At 35.2% G+C, this 23,076-nt stretch overlaps 1 protein-coding gene across 1 annotated transcript in view; it reads right to left on the bottom strand.

Annotated features, from left to right (window-relative positions):
* The window catches only part of Pth2r (parathyroid hormone 2 receptor), a 99,630-nt gene that overhangs the window by 66,034 nt on the left and 10,520 nt on the right, over nt 1–23,076 (bottom strand). The window contains exon 2 of the mRNA XM_015481320.2: nt 8,613–8,715. Coding sequence (XP_015336806.2) covers nt 8,613–8,715 — 103 coding nt within the window. The remainder of the gene's footprint in view (nt 1–8,612; nt 8,716–23,076) is intronic.

The following is a 23,076-nucleotide window of genomic DNA, read 5'->3' as shown; positions in this document are numbered from 1 at the left end:
AACCGAGACGGATTCGTTCCTTGCAGCAGCTGCTCATCATATCTCTCTCTCTCTCTCTCTCTCTCTCTCTCTCTCTCTCTCTCTCTCTCTCTCTCTCTCTCTCTCCAGGAGTCTTTTAGGTAGACTGGAGCCATCCAGTCCTCCCCCACCCCCCTTTTGCTTGCAGTTCTCAAGATTAACTATGTAGAATGTGCTAGGGAGACTGGCTAGAACAGACCAGTCTCCCACCCAAAAAAAAAAAAAAAAAGATGTCTTCCAACATGTGAGCCTAATAGCATCAGATGTTCGCTGGGGTATACAACCTACTGTGGGTGGTTTTCCTGAGCGACTCAGCTGCAGTGCAAGTGGGATAAGAGCAATGGAGATTCCATCCACCCAGGATAACTTTCCCGAGCCTGGGGAACTGGCTCAGAATAAATCCTAGGCTGCTGTTAATCTTTGCAGCCTGTCTGTAAGCAATGAACCCACTTCCTGAAACTTGTTGTACATACATATGAGTGCTCCATCTTACCCAACTCAAAAAAGTTGGTAACCAATGACACACACTCATTTAACACAACAGCCCCAAGTCTTCCAAAAACTCCCCATCTCACTCAGAGGCAAAACCTAGGTCTAAGCAATGTGTGAAGGGCCTGCAGACCTACTCTCTGCCCTCACCTCTCACTGACCTTAGCTCCTGCCTCAGCTCTCACATCCACAATGCCACTTGCTCTTCCTGGGTTCCAGGGCCATTTCCCCACGTTGCCCCCAGACTCATTTCCTTACCTCCTCCGGATTTTTGCTCAAAGGTCAACTTCTTAGTAAATTCTCCAACTTAAAACTGCATTCCAAAATACTCCCTATCCCCTTTTCTCCTTTCCCTGACACCTGAGTTCTCACTGCCTTCCGTATCATTCTCTTAATTATTGCTTTCTAAAGTCATAGGATTTAAAAAAATGTGAGAGTGGAGATTTTTGACTGTTTTGTCTCCTATGTTAACTACCTTCCTGGAATAGCCTCTGGCACTTGGTGGGGCCTAAGGAACATTCAGTGTCAATATTCTGTGTTCTGCTGGGCTTCTTTCTACTAGTTATATATTGAACATCCAAGAATAGAGCCTGCCAGTCATGTCAGATCCCAACAAGGCAAAAAGACATACTTTCAATAAGTGCCAGATTAATTTTCTACCACAAATTTAGCAGCTTAAAATCAAATTTATTTTCTCACTATAGTTTTGTAGGTCAAAAGTCTGGCAGGCTCAGAGGGACCTCTGCTGATAGATTCCCAAGACCAAAATCAAGGGCTGAGCAGGGCTACATTACTCTCCAGAGGCTCTTGAGGGAAATCCATCTCCTTGTTCATGTCAGCTGTTGGTAGAATTCAGTTCCTTGAAGTTGCAGAACTGAGGTTAATTGTTCGCTGTCATCGAAGATTCATGCCAAGTTCTAGAAGCTGTCAGCATCCTTTATCTCATGGTCTCCTTCCTCCATCTTCAAAATCAGCAAGACAGACTAAGTTCTTCTCACATTTTGGATCTCTCCTCTGCTCTCCTTTTCTGCCACAATTCAAACTCATTCTTTTGCCTTATCTTCCTCTTTTAAGGGCACAGGTGATTGATTACATTGGGCCCATCCAGATAATCCAGAATCATCTCCCCACTTTAAGATCCATAACCTTCCAGTTGGTCATGTGTGTAGCACGCACAGCTTAATAGCAGGTACTAGGGGATGGGTGTCTTCAGGGTTCATTATTCTGCTACCAGAAATGCTATACATTCTAATTCTCCCAGATGGGTTGTAACCACAGTGTTGTTACACTAACTGCCGTTGAAGATTTCTGTTCTAGCCAGTGTCATGGTATCACACTATTTGTTGGGTTTTGAATCGTCAGCCTAACACAATCTCACACAAACACCCATTTCTGTGAAAAAAAAAAAATAAGAAAAACCTGAAATTAACTTCTTAGCGTCCACCTATCACACAGAAACAAATATCAATTTGCTCTGTGCACTGCTGAAGAGAAAAGAAAAACGTCTTCCTCACCCACACTGTTGTTAGAAAAGAACGTTTTCTTGGAAACAGCCTCACTTTGTTCACACAATGAAAACCTGGGCTTCACATATCACAGGCAACCCAGGAGCTCATCCCACGGCCTCCTGCTTCAGGAGCACAGCACCACCTGCCTCTCTTTGCAGCACTATCAGGTCTTTTTGTTGGTTGATTTTCCTTCTTGCTGATACAGGGTAGAATGAATCAATCTTATCCATCAACTTTGCCCAAGATTGTCTTCTATATCTGGACAGAATTCCATGCACCTTGCCATCCATTTACTTTGTCATTTGTGTATCTCTTCTATCAACTGCTTATTAACTATTATTAGTTTGGAACTTAATGCCCTCCGCCCAAGGCTCATGGATTAAAGCTTTAGTCACCAACTTGGCATTATTGGAAAATGGGAGAAACGTTAAGAGGCAGGGCCTAGTGGGAGGTCTTCGGGTCATTGGGAATGTGCCCTTGAAGGAGAGTGGGATCTCCATCCTGTCCTCTTTCTTCCTTTCATGTCCAGCCATGAGTTGAATAGCTTTGCTCCACCACATACTTTTGTCATGATGAGCTGCCATGAATCCAAAGCAACAGGCCCAATCAGTCATAAATTAAAATCTCCAAAACTGTGAGCCAAAATAAATCTTGTCTCTTTCTAAGGTGATATATCTCAGGTATTTGTTATAGAAATGGAAAATTTACGACTGTGCAATAGATTGTACCCAATATCTACTATACAAACTGCATAAACTGGAGCTTGACATGTGTTCTTACCTTTCTATAACTAACTGTCCCTCTAAAATGCATACTGTGATGTCATGTACTATTTTCTGCCAAGAGTTAGTCCCATGATAGAATTCGGTCTTCATATAAAAGTAAAATCTAGTGACCAGTTTATTCTATAAATACTTGCTTTTAAAACAGCTATGGAAAAATATTTTTCCTCATGCTCTTTAAGGGAGATTTTTCTAGTACCCTGTGAGACACCAGCCCACCCACACATGTACTCAAATACACCCTCCAAAATTCAGAAAACCAACCTCCCCCAGAATAATGGATGTTCAGATCAGGTTAATTTTTTGTGGTTCTTTGACAACAAGAATGATAAATAGTCACAAAAGGATGAAAAGATTGAGAAAGCCATGACCTAGCTAGAAAATACAGAGATGGTAATTAGCATCTTCTCCTTGATCATCACGTGAGTAAATAACTTTCATTATTTGGCAAGAAACTAATTAATTGCCTAATGAGTCACCAATCTTTCTTTATAAATTAACACCATTAATTATAGCTCTATAATCCTTTGTGTGTGCCAGGAAAAACTAATTATTAGTGAAGCTTGTTCAACCGTGATATTTACACAGAACAGCCTAAAATTTGGAGACTCTAGCTTTTTCTCTTTTTAGTTCTTCAGTTACTCGTAACAAAATACAACCACCCTTGGAAGAAGAACCAGGACGAATAATATTTCACTTTTTATTTTTAAATATGTGAATAGTTTTATAATGAGGTATTCATGTTTACATTGCCATTTCTGTCTTTCATAAACTTTAGGAAAATTTTATGATCAGTTTATTACAAAAAAATTTCAGAAATATAACAGAAAATACATACCCTTAATTTATAATTGACAGTTTTAATAGTTTCTGATATTTATTTCATCTAATTTATTTTTGGTATAATTTTAAAATAAATTATAGGCACAACAAGAGCTTATTCTTAAATATTTTGATGTGCAATGCTCAATTTTAAGAGCATTTTAAAATGAAAATTTCCTAAATTAATCAGTGAACTCAAAATGCCACTCTAAGTTTTAAGACTTCAAGTAAAGAGATGATTATTCTTCCAATAAGTCTTTGCTAATCCCTCCCAGATTACATGTTTTGTAGTACATAGTTGTGAATACCCTTGTTGTTAAAATTACACACCAGCCTAAAACATGTCTACCATCCCTGTGCAGCCATCAAGCCCATGGGGCGAGGACAGAATCTTATTCAGGCTTTTCAGTGCTTACTACAGAAGCAACACACTGTGGGTACATGTGTGTTGACTATTAAAGGAACATCAAAGATACTGTTGGCCCAGGTAATTGCCAGGTATTCTCCAGCTCAAAAGTTCATGAGGCTTCATGGGAAATAATTATCTATAAGGGCTGAAAAAACTATCAAATTCCTTCATGATGAAGCTGATCCTTGTCAGTAGATTTATATGTCTAGGATGAGTGTCAGTGTTATTTAAAGGTAAAATGAGTGATTTCCTGTTTGGACACTATTAGACAGGTTATTCAGAAAACTCCCTCCTGGCACAAGATACCTACAAAGGATGGATGAATAGAAAAGTCTTCTGTGAAAACATGATTTAGCAGGTTGTAAAGTAAAGGAATAAATCTAAAGCCAGAAATTATTCTATGGGGGCAACAAGTACTACAATTAGAGCTTACCTTACAGATCGATACGAATCTTTTGGCTTCGGGCTTGTGCTTTGATAAAGTCAGGTGATGAAAATTGAGCCTGAGCCCTAATAACTTGGGAAAATTAGATGGGAGACCCCTCTATAAAATCAGTATCCCCCAAAGATGACACCCCCCCTCCTTAGTGGGTGAACAAGAGACAAAAACATCCTTCAGAAACAGATTGACTCATTTCATTTTTGGCGATATTTAGAGGTAAAATAGGAAATAGTGACCCCCCAAAAAAAATTGTTCTCTAGAAGCTTCTAATCAAATCCCACACTCCTACATTATCTAAACTCAGTTAAGATAGACTTACATCAATAAATCCTCTAGGCACCTTCCATAAGCAAACACAAATTTTCCCTGGAGGAAGATGCTTTAAACCAAAAGTTCCTCATCATAAATCATTAGACACATAAGGAAATAAGCTATCAGGTGTGATAATCATCATGAACTGGCAAAATCTGTGGATATTAGAATTATCAAGTGCAGAATATAAAATATATGTCTAAGAAAATAAAAAGAAATTGAAAGATTGCTGAAGGTACAAAAGACCATCAAAATTAAATATGAAATCCAGGCACTGTGGCTCACACCTGTAAGCCTAGCAACTCAGGAGGCTGAGGCAGAAGAATCACAACACTCACAACTCAGCCTCAGCAATTTAGCAAAGCCTTAAGCAATTTAGTGAGACTGTCTCAAAATAAAAATAAAAAGGGTGGGTATGTGGCTCAGTAGTAAAGCACCTCTGGGTTTAAGCTCCAGTTCAAAAACATAAAAAACAAAAATGAAGATATCAGAAAGTAAAAAACAAAATTAACTAATGAATAGATTAAAGAGCTGTAAGACAAAGCTGAACAAAGAGTTAAAAAACTAGAAAACATATTTGAAGAATTTACCAAAACAGCCATAGAGAAACAAACAAACAAACAAAACCGAAAATATATAAGACATGGACACCCTGAGGGTAGTATGAGAAGGTTTCACATTTGTCTACTTAAAAGTTCCTGAGGGAGATAACAGAGAAAATGGAGGACAGCAAATTTCAAGGACAAAATAACTAAATAAAGACAGATCCTTAGATTCAGGAAATCCAGTGAATTCAGAGTAAAATTATAGAACATCAAAGTCAAAGAGAAGCTCTTAAGAAGAGCCAGAGAGAAAAGGCCAATCGCCAACAAAGACAGAACTGATCTGTCAATAGTAGTAATGGAAGTTAGGGTGGAAAATGAAATAATATCCTCACGGACTAAAAATAAATAATTTTCAATAACAAAGGTTACATATTCAGAAAAAAAAATATTGCTCAGGATTGCAACTCAAGATATTTTCAGACAAAAACTGAAGGCACAATGAGCACATTCTCATGTAAAAAAATTCAAAAAAGAAAGAAATAAAAGATATTTCCTGGAAGAAGAAAAATTAAAATAACATAAAACAACAATCCTATATGACAGCAGCATATACTTTAGAAATAAATAAAGTATCCTAAACTGCTTATATTATTTATTAAAAGGAAGTTCACAATAGCTAAACTGTGGAGACAAACTTGATGTCCTTCAGTATATGAATGGATAAAAAAAATGTGGCATATATACACAATGGAATTCTACTCAGCATTAAAAAAAAAAAAAATCATGGTATTTGCAGGTAAATGGAAGGCGTTGGAGAAGATAATGCTAAGTGAAGTCAGCCAATCCCAAAAAAACAAGTGCCGAATGTTTTCTCTGATATAAGGAAGTTGACTCATAGTGGGGTAGGGAGGGAGAGCATGGGAGGAATAGATGAATTCTAGATAGGGCAGAGGGGTGGAAGGGAAAGGAAGGGGGCAGGGGATTAGCAAGGATGGTGGAATGTGATGGACATCATTATACAAAGTACATGTATTAAGACTTGAATTAGGTGTCAACATACTTTAAAACAGAGATACAAAAATTGTGGTATATATGTGTATTAAGAATTGTAATGCAAAAAAATAAAAGTACATGTATAAAGGCAAAAAATAAATATATTAAAGTGATTTGAGAGAAAAGAAAGAAAGAAAATAGACCAGTAGTGTAGGGGAAGGAGATCGGGGGAGGGAGGAAGGAAGGCAAGGGGAAGTACTGGGAAAGAAATTGATCAGATTATGTTATGTGCCTGTATAAATATGTCTCAATGAATCCACTATTCTGTATAATAAATATGCAACAATAAAAATTTTTTCTTCAATTAAAACTGTATGAAAAAGCCTCCAGGGTGATCACTAAGAGAATTAAATACAATAAACGTCTTCCAAACTACTTATGGCAAAGGTAGAATAAAATAAGCAAAAAAAAGCCTCAGTTAGTCCAAAAGCAGATTGGAAATGGGGGAATGGGAGGGACACGTAGGAAGAGCTGATGAAATAAAGAATCCAAATTAGATGGCAGAGTGAAATTCAAATACTGTACATCAGTTCTCACAATTAATATAAGTGGAGTGAACTCTTCACTTAATAGACAAAGGTTATCAGAACAACAAGAAAATGTATCCTATTTATAAAAGATACTCCAATCAAAGTTATCGGGGCAAAGGGGAGGGAGGGATGGGTGGCAACCAGGGGGCAGGAAAGATAGTGGAATGAGATGGACATCATTACCCTAGGTATGTGTGTGACTGCACATATGGTGCACTGCTACATTGTGTACAACCAGAGAAATGAAAAGTTGTGCTGCAATTGTGTACAATGAATCAAAATGCATTCTGCTGTCCTATATACCAAACTAAAATAAGTAAATAAATTTTAAAAAAGATATTCTCAAAACATAAGTATATGGAAATTTTAATAAAAGAATGGAGAAATATAAGGAGGTGCTGTTTAGTGGACTTAGAGTGTCAATTTTGTAAGATGAAAAGCTTGTGGAGATTGGCTGCCCAATAATGCGAATATACTTAACATAGCTGAACATTAAAAATGGTTAGAATGATCAATTTAAAGTTATGTGTACTTTATCACAGCACATTTCTTTTTTGGTAAAGTTTTTACTAGGCAAATGCTAACCAAGAGACAAAGAAACTATGTCATTTGTTTAATACTGTTATTTTAATAGAATAATTTACATTATATTTTAATAACTGAAAGCAAAATTATCCTAGTGACAAAGAAGACTACTTTTAAATTGATAAAAAATTTAATTCACCAGGAAATACGTTTTTAAACTTGTATATACCAATAACACACTTTCAAAATATATGAAGGAAAAAAATTCAATGACTTTTTTATTGAAAAATTCACCATAATAGTATAATTTAAGGTACATATCTCAATAAACAATAGATCAAGCATATAAAAATCATTATGGATACAAAATTCATAAACCACATTAACTAAAAAGCTTAGCCTAGTGAACATTCTAAAACAAAACTTGAGAACATATATTCTTTTGAAGATCACTTGGAACATTTATCAAAATCGGCTACAATGTAAGCCATTAAGCCTCAACATATTTTTCAAAATAGATATCTTGAAAGCTGCATTCTTTGATCATAACCAATTAATAAATAAGTCACAATTTAAAAAAAAATTTAAAGACCAATATGAAGCAGATATTGAACTGTACATTTTATTAGAGAGGCATAACTTTAAGGACACTTTAATTTAGGAAGCTTGATAAATGTCATCCCACTTCTCACTTGAATTTAGAACTAAATAAAGAGTCAGGCAGATGGAAATAAAAGTGGCATTTTATTAGCAAAATAGGCTTTTTGGAGAACATGGCTTTGGTGTGTATAAATGAGCTGGTTTATTGAATTGAGTTTATCTGAATTGAGTTTGCCCTTTAAAACTTCAGGTAATATCCCCAGGGACAGAGCCTCCCGCTCCAAGCTCGCAATCTGGTGCCTGTTCCCTACAGGCAGACAGATCCCAGGGAGGTGATGTGCGCATGCCCAGTTGCTTTTCCCAAACCTGCTAATCAGACAAGCCACTCCTTCCACAGGGAGTGAAGAGCAAGTGGGGTGGAAAGGAGAAAAGAGTTAGTGGGCTACCAAACCTGCCACATGGGAACAGGCAATGACACTGAGGATCTTGCCAACACCAAATACCAAGGCAAACTTGAAATCTTTGTGAGGACTGGGGTGGGGGCACAAGAGGAATGCAGTTCTGTCAGGGTCTTTACCTCCCTCCTGGAGTTGGGCTGTGATGTTGAGCTCACATTGCACTTTCGCTTTCATAACCAGGATGATCTGCTCCTCGATGGTAACGGTGCCATCAGAATCCAGCTGTGGAAATGAACAAAATGCAAACATTCCCATCACCTTTAAAAAAAAAAAAAAAAGCCATGATACAAGCATTCATTATTCCATCTTCTAATATAATTGGAAATTAATTTTAACATCAAGCTACCTGAGCAGTTCTTTATCAGAGACAAAACTCAAAATCCATCAGTGTATAATAGTTAAAGATAATTTTACCTGATTGGCCTAAAGAAAAAAAAATGTCATAGCAGAAAATATGGATTAAATATGATTAGATAATTATATAACAAAAAATATAACTAGAAAAAATAATAAATGAAAATTTCTTGGAAAGTCATGAAGACTTGATATTGTTTTTTTTCACAATATGTCAGAAATTGAAATGGACTAAGGACCAAATTTAGCTCTACCAAAAAATTATAAGTGAAATATGAACAAAACATTCAACATCTTTAGGCTTTGGATTATTTATCTACTAAATGGGTTAGTCCAAAAGGCCTCCAGTCATCCTTCTGCCTTAATGTTGAGTCTCTTCCCATGAATTTAGTTCTAGAGAGAAGGCAAGGAAGAAGCCACAATGTTTTGATGACCTACTCTCAGATGTTACTTGTGGTTAGTTGCACCACATTCTATATGTTAAAAGTGAGTCATCGTCTTAGGCCACAAAGCAACTCTTACCAAATACAAAAAAAAAAAAAAAAGGAAGAGAGAGAGAGAGAGAGAGAGAGAGAGAGAAAGATAATACCTTGTATTCTCTCAGACTGTAATGGAATGAAATTAGAAATCAATGTTAAAAAAAAAAACAGAAGCTACTCTAACATCTGGAGAATAAAGAATACACTATTTGAATGACCAATGGACCAATGGATACCAGAAGAAATCAGAAATGAAATTACAAAATACTTAGAGGTAAAGGAGAATAGCAACACAACATATCAAAATCATGAAGGCAGTGCTAAGAGAAAAAAAGTTCATTGCATTGAGCTCATTCATTAAAAGAATAAAGAGTTAACAAATAAATAACATAACATCTCAAAGCCCCAGAAAAAGATAAACAAATCATTGCCAAATGCAAGTGAAGACAGGAAATATTTAAAATCAAAGCTGAAATCAATGAAATTGAAACAAAGGAAATAATCCAAAAACTCAACAAAACAAAAATTTGGTTCTTTGAAAAAATAAATAAAAGTGATACATCCTTAGCCATGCTAAAAAATAGAGTGAGAATTTGCAAATTAATAAATTATGGAAAAGAAAATCACAAAAGACACTACTGAAATATAAGCGATAATCAGAAACTATTTTGAAAATTTATACTCTAATAAAATAGAAAATCTTGAAGATTTTGGCAAATTTCTACAGACATATGACCTACCCAAATTGAATCCGGAGAACATGGAAAATTTAACCAGATCAAATTTAAGCAATGAAATTGAAGACATCATTAAAAGCCCACCAAGAAAGAAAAGCCCAGGACCAGACAGATTCTCAGCTGAGTTTTACCAGACCTTCAAAGAAGAACTAACACCTATCCTCCTCTATTCTATGAAATAGAAAAGGAGGGAACCCTTCCAAACTCATTCTATGAAGTTAGTATCACCCTAATACCAAAACCAGACAAAGGTACATCAAGGAAAGAAAATTTCAGACCAATGTCCCTGATGAACATAAATGCAAAAATTCCTAATAAAATACTGGCAAATTGCATACAAAAACATATTAAAAAGATAGTGTACCATGATCAAGTGGATTTCATCCCATGGATACAAAGTTGATTCAACAAATGGAAATCAATAAGTGTAATTCACCACATCAATAGACTTAAAGACAAGAATCATATGATTATCTCAATAGATGCAGAAAAAGCATTTGACAAATTCAGCATCCATTCATGTTCAAAACACTAGAAAAAACTAGGGATAGTAGGTACATATCTCAACATTGTAAAAGCTATACATGCTAAACCCAAGGCCAACATCATTCAAAATGAAGAAAAAAATGGAAGCATTCCCTCCAAACAGGAACAAGACAGAGATGCCTTCTTTCACCATTTCTATTCAACATAGTCCTGGAAACTCTAGCCAGAAATTAGAGAAAGAAATTAAAGGGATAGGAATAGGAAAAGAAGAGCTCAAACTATCCCTATTTGCTGATGACATGATTCTATATTTAGAAGACTCCCAAAAAAATCCACTAGAAAACTTCTAGGACTCAGCAAAGTAGGAGGATATAAAATTAACACCAATAAATCAATTGCATTGCTATACATCAGTGATGGGATCAGTTGAAAGAGAAGTTAGAAAAACTATTCCATTCATAATAGCCTCAAAAAATAAAATATTTAGTAATCAATCTAATAAAGAAGTGAAGGACCTCTACAATGAAAACTACAGGACCCTAAAGAAAGAAACTGAAGAAGACCTTAGAGGATGGAAAGTTATCTCAAGTTTTTAGATAAGCATAATTAATATTGTCAAAATGGCCATATTACTAAAAGTGCTATACAGATTTAATGCAATTTCTATTAAGTTCCCAATGACATTCTTTATAGAAATAGAAAAAGCAATCATGAAATTCATTTGGAAAAATAAGAGGCCCGGAATAACCAAAACAATTCTTAGCGAGAAAAGTGAAGCAGCAGGCATCACAATACCAGACCTTAAATTACACTACAGAGCTATAGTAACAAAAACAGCATAGTATTGGCTCAAAAACAGACATGAAGACCAACGAAATAGAATATAAGACACAGAGACAAGTTATCTCATACTAGACAAAGGTGCCCTAAACATACATTGGAGAAAGGATAGCCTCTTAACAAATGGTGCTGGGAAAAGTGGAAATCCTTATGTAACAAAATGAAATTAAACCTTTATCTCTCACCCTGCACAAAACTCAACTCAGAGTGGATCAAGGACCTAGGCATTAGACCAGAGACCCTTCACATAAAAGAAGGCAATGTAGGCCCAACTCTCCATCATGTCATCTTAGGAACCAAATTCCTCAATAAGACTCCTAAAGCACAAGAGGTAAAATCAAGAATCAATAAATGGGATGAATCAAATTAAAAGCTTCTTCACAGCAAAGAAAACAATCAAGATCGTGAAGAGAGAGCCTACCTGATGGTAGAAAATCTTTACCACATGTACCTCAGATAGAACATTAATCTCCAGGATGTATGAAGAACTCCAAAGACTTAATACCAAAGAAATAAATAGTCCAATCAATAAATGGGCCAAGAAACTAAACAAACAGTCCACAAAAGAAGATATATAATCAATCAACAAATACATGCAAAAATGTTCGACATCTCTAGCAATTACAGAAATGCAAATCAAAACTACTCTAAGATTTTACCTCACTCCAGTCGGAATGGCAATTATGAAGAATACAAGGAACAATAAATGTTGGTGAGGATGTGTGGAAAAGGTAAACTCACTGTCGGTGGGACTGCAAATTGGTGCAGCCACTCTGGAAAGCAGTACGGAGAGTCCACAGAAAACATGGAATGAAACTACCATTTGACCCAGCTATTCCACTCCTAGGTTTATACCCAAAGGACTTAAAATCAGCATACTACAGTGATGCAGCCACATCAATGTTTTCAGCAGTGCAGTTTACAATAGCTAAACTATAGAACCAACCTAGGTACCCTTCAACAGACAAATGGGTAAAGAAAATGTGTTATATATACACATGGAATATTACTCAGCCATAAAGAAGAATGAAATTATGGCATTTGCCAGTAAATGGATGCAAGTGGAAACTATCATGCTAAGTGTACTCTCTGATATGTGGATGCCGACTCACAATAGGCTGGGAGGTTGGGGGCCGGGTAAAGGGGAGGGAGTTTCACCAAATTGGACAGAGTGGAATGGGGGGAAGAGAGAGAGGATGGGAATGGGAAAGACAGTAGAATGAATCAGACATAAAATTCCTATGTTCATGTATAAATAAATGACCAGTCTAACTCCATATCATGTACACCACAAAAATGGGAAGTTATACTCCATGTACGTGTGATATATCAAAATATGTTCTATTGTCATGTATAACTAAAAAGAACAAGTTTTTTTAAAAAAAAGTGAGTCATCAATGCTCATTTGAGAGGAGGGAATTTATCTCTCCCTCTTAATGGGACATATCCAAAATTTCATAAGTATATTTTTAAACAACCACAATTTTATGCTGGTAGTCTTTGCTCTAGATTTATTAATAATAATAGGATCCAAAGCTTTACATCTCTGTCTACTGGGGAATTCAAGATTCTTGAATCAAAGCAGATTATAAAGCCAATAGATTTACCTAAATAACAACTCCCAATAATATAATAATTTACAAATCCCAAAGCTTTCATTTCAGCTGCAAATATACTCATTCTCTAGAACTATTCTTTACGTGAGGAAACAAGACTTTTGATATTGTGCAATAAGACATTATAAACTGAACAGCAGAAATACATGCTCATGTCACTGGCCATACAAAGTATACATAGAGATTATTGATAATCATGATTTTAAATGATACATAAAGTGATATACTGGTAAAATGAAGAATACAGAAAGAAAACCTAAGGTAAAAATTATTTTGAGCCTGAACAAATTATCATTATTTCTGAACATTATTAGTTTGTTATTTCTATTATAATTATAGGACAAAGTGAAGCTCAGTCAACAGATATCTAGTGTGAGGATTATCTAGTTCTCAATTATATTCATAGCACAATATCTACATTTATGTTAACTGTTTTCAGAAAGGATGAGAATAAGCAAAAATTAATTTGGGGAGTTAAAAAACACACCAGAGTCTTTGGCTGTCAGGGTAATACAACATTTTCTAAGTCACTACACTAAAGTGAATCAGAAAATCTCAGATTTCAAAAAGAGAGAATGAAATGACAACAGATGAGTCATCTGAATGGGCATGACAGGGAAAAAAAAAAAAAAAGACTCCTTACCATTCATTCTTGAGGAGTAGTCAGGCGCCATTCAAGCATTCAAGTTGGGTTTTTATTTTGTTTTTCTGCCTTTTATCCAGTTGAATAATTAAGTCTTTTCCTTCAATGCTGGAAATATTGGGTAAGCTCTAACCAAGTTTCAGAACTATAAATTTGATTCAGAGAAAGTGACTTTATTTATCAAACATGAACCTTTCAGATCACCCCTTGGACCATTTCTACTTGAACGTATTCATTTTTGTTTCTCTTTGGGCAGATGCAGCCTTTTCTGGTGGGGGTAAGCATTTCAGTAATATAAACATTTTGTAGTATACAGCTTCTAATGATACTTTGTTCTGAAAAATGTCATAGCTTAGTCAGAAGTAAGTTTGATTAGAATTGTCTAATTCGTAGTCTATTACATTCATCTTTAGTCATTTCTACTGAGAGCACAAATATACTTCATGTCCTCAGCATTATATTCTCTTCTTCCTTTGTTACCAGTGTTCCTTACTATGGAGTGACATGAAAATGATAATGTACTTAAAACACAAAAGAAGTTTTCCAAGTCAATGTCTATTAATACAAAAGCAACAATTGCATCCAAAACAAAACACAACATTTAGAAAAGCAGATGTTAGTCATTTGTCCTGGACAATGATCATTTATGATTTGAAATAAAACACTGAGTTCCAACATCACACATTTAATGGCTAAAAGAAGCCCTAATTTGATAATGTGTATGTCATTGGAAATCTCTAAAGTTGTCATTAGAGATACCAATTGTTAATGTCAGAATATGAAAATCATCATAATTATAATGTTTATTCCATTTTCAAGCAAACATGAATCCATAAATTAGATGAATTTAAAAGGAAGCATTCTGAACTTCCACTTCTGGCACCATGGAGTAGACATATTTCTCCTATTCTTCCCAGAAAGTATAACAAAAAATGCCCTTGATATTCAATATGAAATGAACATTAAGATAATTCTGAAAGGGGAGAGGAGAAAGCAGACCAGGTAGGGAACTCAGATCCAGACCAGGTAGGGAACTCAGACCCAATGGTAGGCTCCCTGGGTTGTTGAAGTAGTTGGAAACTCTGAACAGTAACAGGTACAGAAAAATCAGCCTCAAGGGAAGCCTGTTCTCTACAGAAAAGAAGGAAAGGGCAGCCTGACTGCACAGAAAATCATGAACATTAATAGCTGACCCAAGCCAAATACCACAAAAAAATAACTATAGTCCTATACACAACGCACACTGGCAAAGGCCAAGCAGGAAGCCTAGACTTCCACCCTAGCAAGGCTGTAAGGAGGCACCCCTGCCACCTCCCAGAAAGGTTTGAGAGAAAGTAGAAAACCAGGACACTCACCCACACTGTCCTACCCCTCACCCCCTGCTGCCTTTCCACACCATAGCCCGCATGTCAGTAGAGACCATGTGGGGAGCCAGGACTTCCACCTCCACCAGCCAGAAACAAGGGTGGGGCCAGAAAAAGCCCAGTGGGGAGTCAGCTTGGCAGGAACAAGGCTACCCTGATTGTGTGTCAGGAGAAACCACCTTAGGTGCAGAACTCATTCCCCCACTCATCTGGTACCAGTGAGTGCTGCCTGGGGACCTAAACTTCCATGTGTACTGAGCAGTAACAACGTGGCACCCCCATTTCAACAGCTATTTTAATACCAGATAAGACAGACTTCAGAGCAAACAAAATTACTAGAGACCAAGAGGAACATTATGTAATAATAAAGGGGTCGGTCACTCCACCAGGAAGACATAGCTATACTAAATCTGTATGCACCAAAAAGCTACAAAATAGGTGAAGCAAAAACTGATGGAACTGAAAAAGAGCTAAATCCACTATTACAGCTTCAACAGCCCTCTCTCAACTGTTGATAGAACAACTTAGATAACCAGCAAGGATACAGAACTCAGCAAGGCTGTCAACCAATAGGATCTAATAACCAACAGGATTTAACAAACACTTACAGAACACACAGCAATGGAGAATGCATTTTCATTCCAAGTACACTTACACCAAGGTAGACCATATCCTGAGTTTGCAGATAGCAGATCCTGGTACTACTTAGTCTCCATAATGTGTCAGTCACTCCCTCATAATATATGTAACATATTATGTAATATAAATCATATATTATACAATATATATTATACATAATCTATATTATATATTACATATATATAATATATTATATATATTATATGTATCAGTCCGGAAATGACTGATACATATAATAGATATTATATGAGATAATGATTGTGTGTGTGTGTATATATATATATATATATATATATATATATATACACACACAAACACACAGACACACATACACACACATATTTAGTCTCCTACTGGTTCTGTTTCTCTGAAGAGCTCTAAGTAATATTGTTAGATATACTATTTTCCATAGTCCATGAGAAAGGTAAAGTGGTCTATAATAAGAAATTTGGTGTGGAATTCAGGGGTTTTCATACGTAATAGGATTGATGGGCCAAATCATAAATCAGTTTTATTAACTCTCTACTCCACGCTTTCATTTGGACCTCAAGAATTCATATAGACTTAGGATTATTTTGATTTAACTTTCCTAAATGCTAATGTCACTGTCAAGATTGTGATTCCTTTGGGGATAGCCAAACAAAAGGAATTTGAAAATGAAAATAAGTTTTTAACTATTCTGAATTTGTTGTCTGTAATATTGGATTAAAATAGAGTAAAAGAATATGTTCTAATAAACTGAGAGCTTTGGGGGTATTATTGAATCATCCATCTTTAACTAAAGCACTATGAAAGTATTTCCATTTTTCCTTCTTTTTAATTCAACATAAAACAAGCAAACAGATGAAATACACAGCATAAATTTGTTAACAAATGCACAAACAAACATGCACACATATAGATATTATAAATATCAGGGCTCCCAATTTTTTAATCCTTTCACAAAATGACATTGTTGCATACATTTGGCTGTTTTTTAAAAAAAAAAATTCCAATGCCTTGTTCATGCAAGAAATAAATTGAAAAGTAGTTAAAAATAAATATCTATAGTGTGTCTCAGAAAGACTTAAATGACAACATTAGATATGAGATCACATTGAGCTGCCACCCTTTCAACCTATTACTCATTCCTTTCTCTTTCATTTTAACTACCCATGAATTTATTGTAGATATTTGTAGAGCTCCAATTACCAGTTAGAGATGAAGCATGGTTATTTTCTAAGAGTCATATAATGGTTATAGAGATGGAGAATAAATCAGCAGTTGCCATGTGTTGGAAGGGAGAGGGAAAAGAAGTGGTTATGGCTATAAAAAGATAGTAGAAGACATTCCTGTGCTGGAATGCCTCTGTATTGGAACCAAGATGGGCCATCACATGCAACTACACGTGTGATAAAACTACATAGAGTTAAACACACACATGCACACACATACATGGATAGCCTTTGGAATCTGAATGAGGTAGGTAAGTCCTATCAATATCAATTTCCTGAATAAGATATTGTACTACACTTATGAAAGATGTGACCACGGAAAGAAACTAGGTGCAATGAATTTGGTACCTCTATATGCTTTCTTATGTTGCATGTGAATCTATAATTCTCTTGAAATAGCTTTTTTCAAACTCATGAAGTTTTTAATGAATTGTTTAGTTTAACTATAAACAAGAGAAACAACGACCACATTTTAAATTAAGCACAAGATAGTCTCCTAGTGATATGGTTAGGATCTGAGGTGTCCCCCCAGAACTCTTGTGTTACTTCAGGAATGTTCAAAAGTGAAATGATTAGATTGTGAGAACTGTAGCCTATTTAGTCCATCCTAGTTTGAATGGACTGACTGGGTAGTAGCTGTGGACAGGTGGGACATGACTGGAGGAGGTGAGTCACCTCACCGGGAACGTTCCCTGGAAGGATTCATCCTGAGCCCTTTCCCTTCATGCTTTCTTTCCCTCTGCTTCCCGGCTGCCATGAATGGGCAGTGCTCATCCCCCAGAACCTTCCACCATAATGTCCTGCCTCATTCTGGGCCCAGAACAATGGGCATGGCCAAACATGGACTAAACCTCTGGAACTACAAGCCAAAAATATATTTTTATGCCATTCCTGGTCATATTGGTGTACTTCTAGATTCAATGGTTTTTAATAAATTCTCGTAGTTTTTTCATAAAAGAATTACCAAATGCTGTAAATGCTTTTGTCTAAAAATGAGGGAACCCACAGAAAGTCCAAAGTGTTCATTAGGAATGTGTATTCATATAGAGCTGGAATTGATTTTTCATGTTTGCCAAGACGGTAAGACTGATCTATCTTTGTGATACTTGACTTCTCTACCTTCAAGAATGGCTGACCTACATAGTTACTCCTGGATTTACTATTCAACTCCTCTTACTTTATCCAGCTCATTCTAATAACCTTCCATTCCTATTAGACCATAGATTTCTACCATGAATGGTACTTCTTTCTCAACAAGTACTTGTGTTTAATGAGCAAATTTATTGAGAGAAATGGATCTGGAATTTGGTTAAATACATAAATCTGTGTCTTGTCAACATCACTTAAGACAGAAAACAAATAACTACCCTCCAATTTCAAACTTCTACTTCAGATTGATATGGCATATCACGCTCCTCTTTCTGCCTTCCTTATGCACATCCCTAGTTCTCAACTTCCAAGATAGAGCAAAAAAGGACTAATTTTACAATTAAGTAAAAAGATCTAGGAAAGACTTTAACAATGTCCACGATTTTCTTGAAACTTTATGGGAGTCACTTGTCATTACTAAAAAGCCTTTTCTTAAAAAAAAAAAAAAAAGTACCAAAACTCAAGAATCTCTTGTTAGATAGTTAAAATTGAACTTTTTTTGCATTATCCTTTTTTTCTTTCTTTCTCAACCTTTGTTCTGAGGGGTACATGTGTCAGATACCTTGAAAAAGCAATTCACCTACTTTCAACATTTTAACCCTGAACTCAGATAAATCAATGTAAGATGTTACAGGACTAAGACATTGCAGGGAAGTCAAAGTATTCAACTTCTATCTCAGACAAAAATTTAACCATAGTTAAGTCCACAAGAGTGAACAAAATTGTCTATTAACATTATTGGTTCAATGCCATGATAGATTCAAATACTTTCCACAAAGTACCTGCCAATAAATCGTACAACAAATAACACTTTACATTTTCCCAAGCTTTGAATTTGTCCAGCTAATTTGTTTTAGAAAAGAGGTTAAGCAAGTAGAACTTTATTTCTACTCCACAGAAGTTATTAACACCACCACTTATAACACATATTAGGAGCTTCTACTTCAGATTGAAGTAAATTAGTGTTTTTTCTCAACTTATTTGGAAAAGTTCACAGAGACAATTCATAAAGGCAAATCCTTCAGTAACACCAAACTCAGCACTGAGTCCTCAAATAAACCTCTAACCAATATCAGTAACATTTGTTAACTCATCAAAAGCCCAGGAAAATCCCTTAACATCATTTGCTTTGCTTTCTAATTGACTATTAATATTGTTACAACATACTCAACCAACTCTAAGCAACTATTCTCTCCAAAAGATAAGTAGTCTTAAACTAGCTCCTTTCTCAGGATACATTTCTTTAGCTGCTACAATCAAACATGATTTAAATAGTTCGTCTTTGGTAAATGTCCTTCCTTGATTGGATTACTTCAATTGGAGCCTCATTTATTAAAGAAATTTTGCAATTCAATATCCATCTTAAATCATCAAATTTTTCTGACTCAGTGCTACACTATGAGTTGGGAACATTGTAAAGACTGCTTAGTCTGGTGATAACATATATTGCATTCTATTAGCACAACTATAGTATCATTAAATAACAAGACTTTTTAATTTTATTTGATAACAAAAGCATCTGCATTACACTGTGTCTTAGAAGCAAAATATTCATTCTTTTTTCCTCCTCTTATTGACTTGATGGGTTTGCTTTGGTCATGTTTTAAATAATAAAGCAAAAATGTATAGCAACACATGCAGCAGCACTGAAAAAGTATTGACTTAAAACCACATCACTGCAAAACATAATGCACCAACCAGCCTGAAAGCAATGTTCTGTCATGACTTCTCAACTCTGCCAGGCCGCATGAAAGCAGCTATAGACAATAAGTAAGCAAATTAATGTGTATTCATATAAAACATTTTAGGAACACTGAAATTTTCATATCTATAAAATAAACTTTTAACTTAAAATTTTTTAAATTTTAGAACGTTTTTAGCTTAACAGAAAAATTGCAAATTATGGGAGATGGTACAGGGAATTCTCAGACATCTCCATACTCAATTTCCTCTCTTAACATCATATGTAGCTAGACATAGTGCACATACCTGTAATCCCTACGACACAGGAAGCTGGGGCAGGAGGATCCTAAGTTCCAATCCAGCCTCAGCAACTTAGCAAAACCCTCAGTAACTAAGCAAGACCCTGTCTGAAAATAAAAAGGGCTGGGGATATAGCTCAGTGAGTTCAATCCTCAGTATCCCCCCCACCAAAAAAATATGTTAATGTGGCACATTTGTTATAAATGATAAGCCAATATTGATATATTATTGTTAACTAAAGCTTATACTTTGTTGAGATTTCCTTATCTTTAACCAAAATACTTTTTTGTTCTGAGACCCCACCAGGATACCCGACTGTGTTAAGACACCGTGTGTCCCCGAGTTCTTGATTGAGACGGTTTCTCCAAATATCCTTATTTTTAATTATCTTGACAGTTCTTAGGAGCACTGATCAGATATTTTTTTATAATGTCCCTCTTCTGGACATTATATTGGTTTTATTATAATTGAAATGGGGTAATGCTTTAGGAAAGAAAGTCATAGAGGTAAAGCAACATTCATAAAAAGTCATATCAAAAGTACATATAGCTAGTTTTTTTAGTGTTATATTAACCTAGGTTCTTCTTTTGATTTTGATTAATTTGTTTATTTTTATTTACTTTTTTTTTTTTTGGTAATGCTGGGGATGAAACCCAGGGGCTCATGCTGTTGGGCAAGTGCTCTACCACTGAGCTACGTCTCCAGCCCTGCTTCTTCTGATTTTTATTCAAACATTTAAAAATGTGAAAACCATTCTTAGTTCACAAGGCATATAAAAATAGGTGATGGGCCAGATTCAAATAACAGACTATAGTTTGCCAATTCTTGTTTTAGTGGGTAAAAATTCTGGAATAAAATTTGCACAAACTCAAAATTACCTATTCTAATGAGAATAATTGAAAGAAATGAGACTCCACCCCATTAGCTGACAAAAGATTCATAAGATAATCAGAAAAAGAAGCTATCTACTGGCTGTTGCTTCAGAGGACTTAAAGGAATCTGATGAGTGATGTATCTATACAGGATATTTATCTATATATAGACAAGATTCAATTTAAAATATCAGTAACTATGACTATCACCACCTACATCAAGCTTGTAGGTTATGAAGTGAACATTACCTTGGTTTTAATTGTGAAATTACTCAAGGTAGCTAATTAGGTAATACGGATCAATAAAAGATTTTAATGATCAATAAAAGATTTTATTCAATAATAGAACATTTTAGAAATGTGAAAATAATACAGGACCAATTTCATCAATATCTTACATTCCCCATGTCAAATATGCTGAATGCAGGAATATTTAAGTATACTTCTTTTACCACTGAAATCATAACAAAACTCAAATCCATTCTGAAATGACTCACTTTAATATTCCCAAGCTCAGAATCTTTTGGATGCCCTCATTCCTTTAAGCCTAATTTTTCTTTCTGCACATCAGCAACACTGGATAGTGCCCATTGGCTCTGTGGCTGGGTCTGAAAAAGTTATGTTGGTGTCACAAGGAGAGCATGTGAGAAGATACAACCAAGATCCCAAATGGCAGCTCTCTTCTCTTTTGTAACATAACTTAAAATTCTAATTACCAGTCTTACATTTTTGTAAACATTGTGCATGTGTGCGTGTGCACATATGCACACATATGCGCACACATGTTTGCTTGGTGGTAACTTTTTAAACAAGCAAGACTAGAATAAGGCTTATACTTTATATTTTGTTTTCAAATGAGCTTGAGAGAAAGGGACAGAAGGTCATACCTTACAATCTAAGTGGAACTGGGAAGTGACGGAACAGCAAGAGAGGGGAAGAAAATTAATCTATAAAACAGGATAGTAGTTGCAGGAACATGAAAAAATTGATTGCATCATGGGAAAATGTAATATACAAAATTTCACTTATGATACAATGAAAAGTATGCATGTTGAATATGCATAGAGCTAAGGACTAAAGGGAGATGTGGGTGTTTTTTTTTCTTGAACTCCCATTATATTTATATTTATAATTATATTATATTATAATGCCAAAAAATATATCATATGCAAAAAAATTATATTATGCTATGATGTATTATAATTACATTATAATGTGAAAAGTTCTCTTTAAAGCTAATGCTGTGTTGATAACCTAAAGAAATCTGAATCCTCTGTATATTAGACTTCAAAATGTTTTTTTCTTCATAAAAAAATAAAAAATAAATTAAAAAAGGGAAGAGTTTGGCCCCTTATCAGTGGCTGTCCAGTTAATTTTTACTAAAACATGGACAACAAGCCAGGTTCCCTATCTCCCAGTAGAATTTTCATTCACTCCTTTTGTCATTCAAGACAATTCTACAGAAGCACAGTTCTCTAATGGAGAATGAAAGCAGACAGTGATTATCACTATCCACACAGTGTTGACCTGCTTTTGGACATGACAGATGATCAAGAAGATCATTTCCTTCAGGCAGTTGGCTATCAGAATTCAAAATTATACAAAATCAGGCTTTAAGCCAATTACAGGTCAATACATAATAGTAGCAGTGGCCAAAGTTATACCCATTTGTAATTAGCATCACACCCGAGGCAACATATCTGTCATACAGCACAGCTTTGCCAACCTGGAGAAGAGTAGGGACTGGGAAAAGTAATATGGTTGATATCCATCAGCAATGAGAAGGCCATATTTGAGCAAAAGCAATGAGGTAAAATCACCATTCACAATAAGGTCAACAAACTATAACATAAATTTATACACAGTAGAAACTCTGTGCATCCATGTTTTAACAACTATGCATACAGATTAGGAGCATAAAGGAAATTTACTACGAGGACTTATCAATTAAACAATTTTCTATGGTCTTTCAAAAAAAGGCTTATACTGGAACTCAGCCTCAGTTTCCCTAAATTTTGATATAAAGTTATGGTTATTCATCAGACAACAGTCATATTTACAGGTGAAAGGGAGGAAGCCAAGGAGAAACTATTTCTTTATTTTTTTAAAAGTAGCTTTATTGAATCACATACATACAAAAAAGCATATATATATATATATATATATATATATATATATATATATATATATATATATATATATATATA

This window comes from Marmota marmota, unplaced genomic scaffold (assembly GCF_001458135.2).
Source record: "Marmota marmota marmota unplaced genomic scaffold, marMar, whole genome shotgun sequence".
NCBI lineage: Eukaryota > Metazoa > Chordata > Mammalia > Rodentia > Sciuridae > Marmota > Marmota marmota.
Note: the sequence above shows the minus strand (reverse complement) of the source record. Positions and strands in the feature narration are given on the sequence as shown.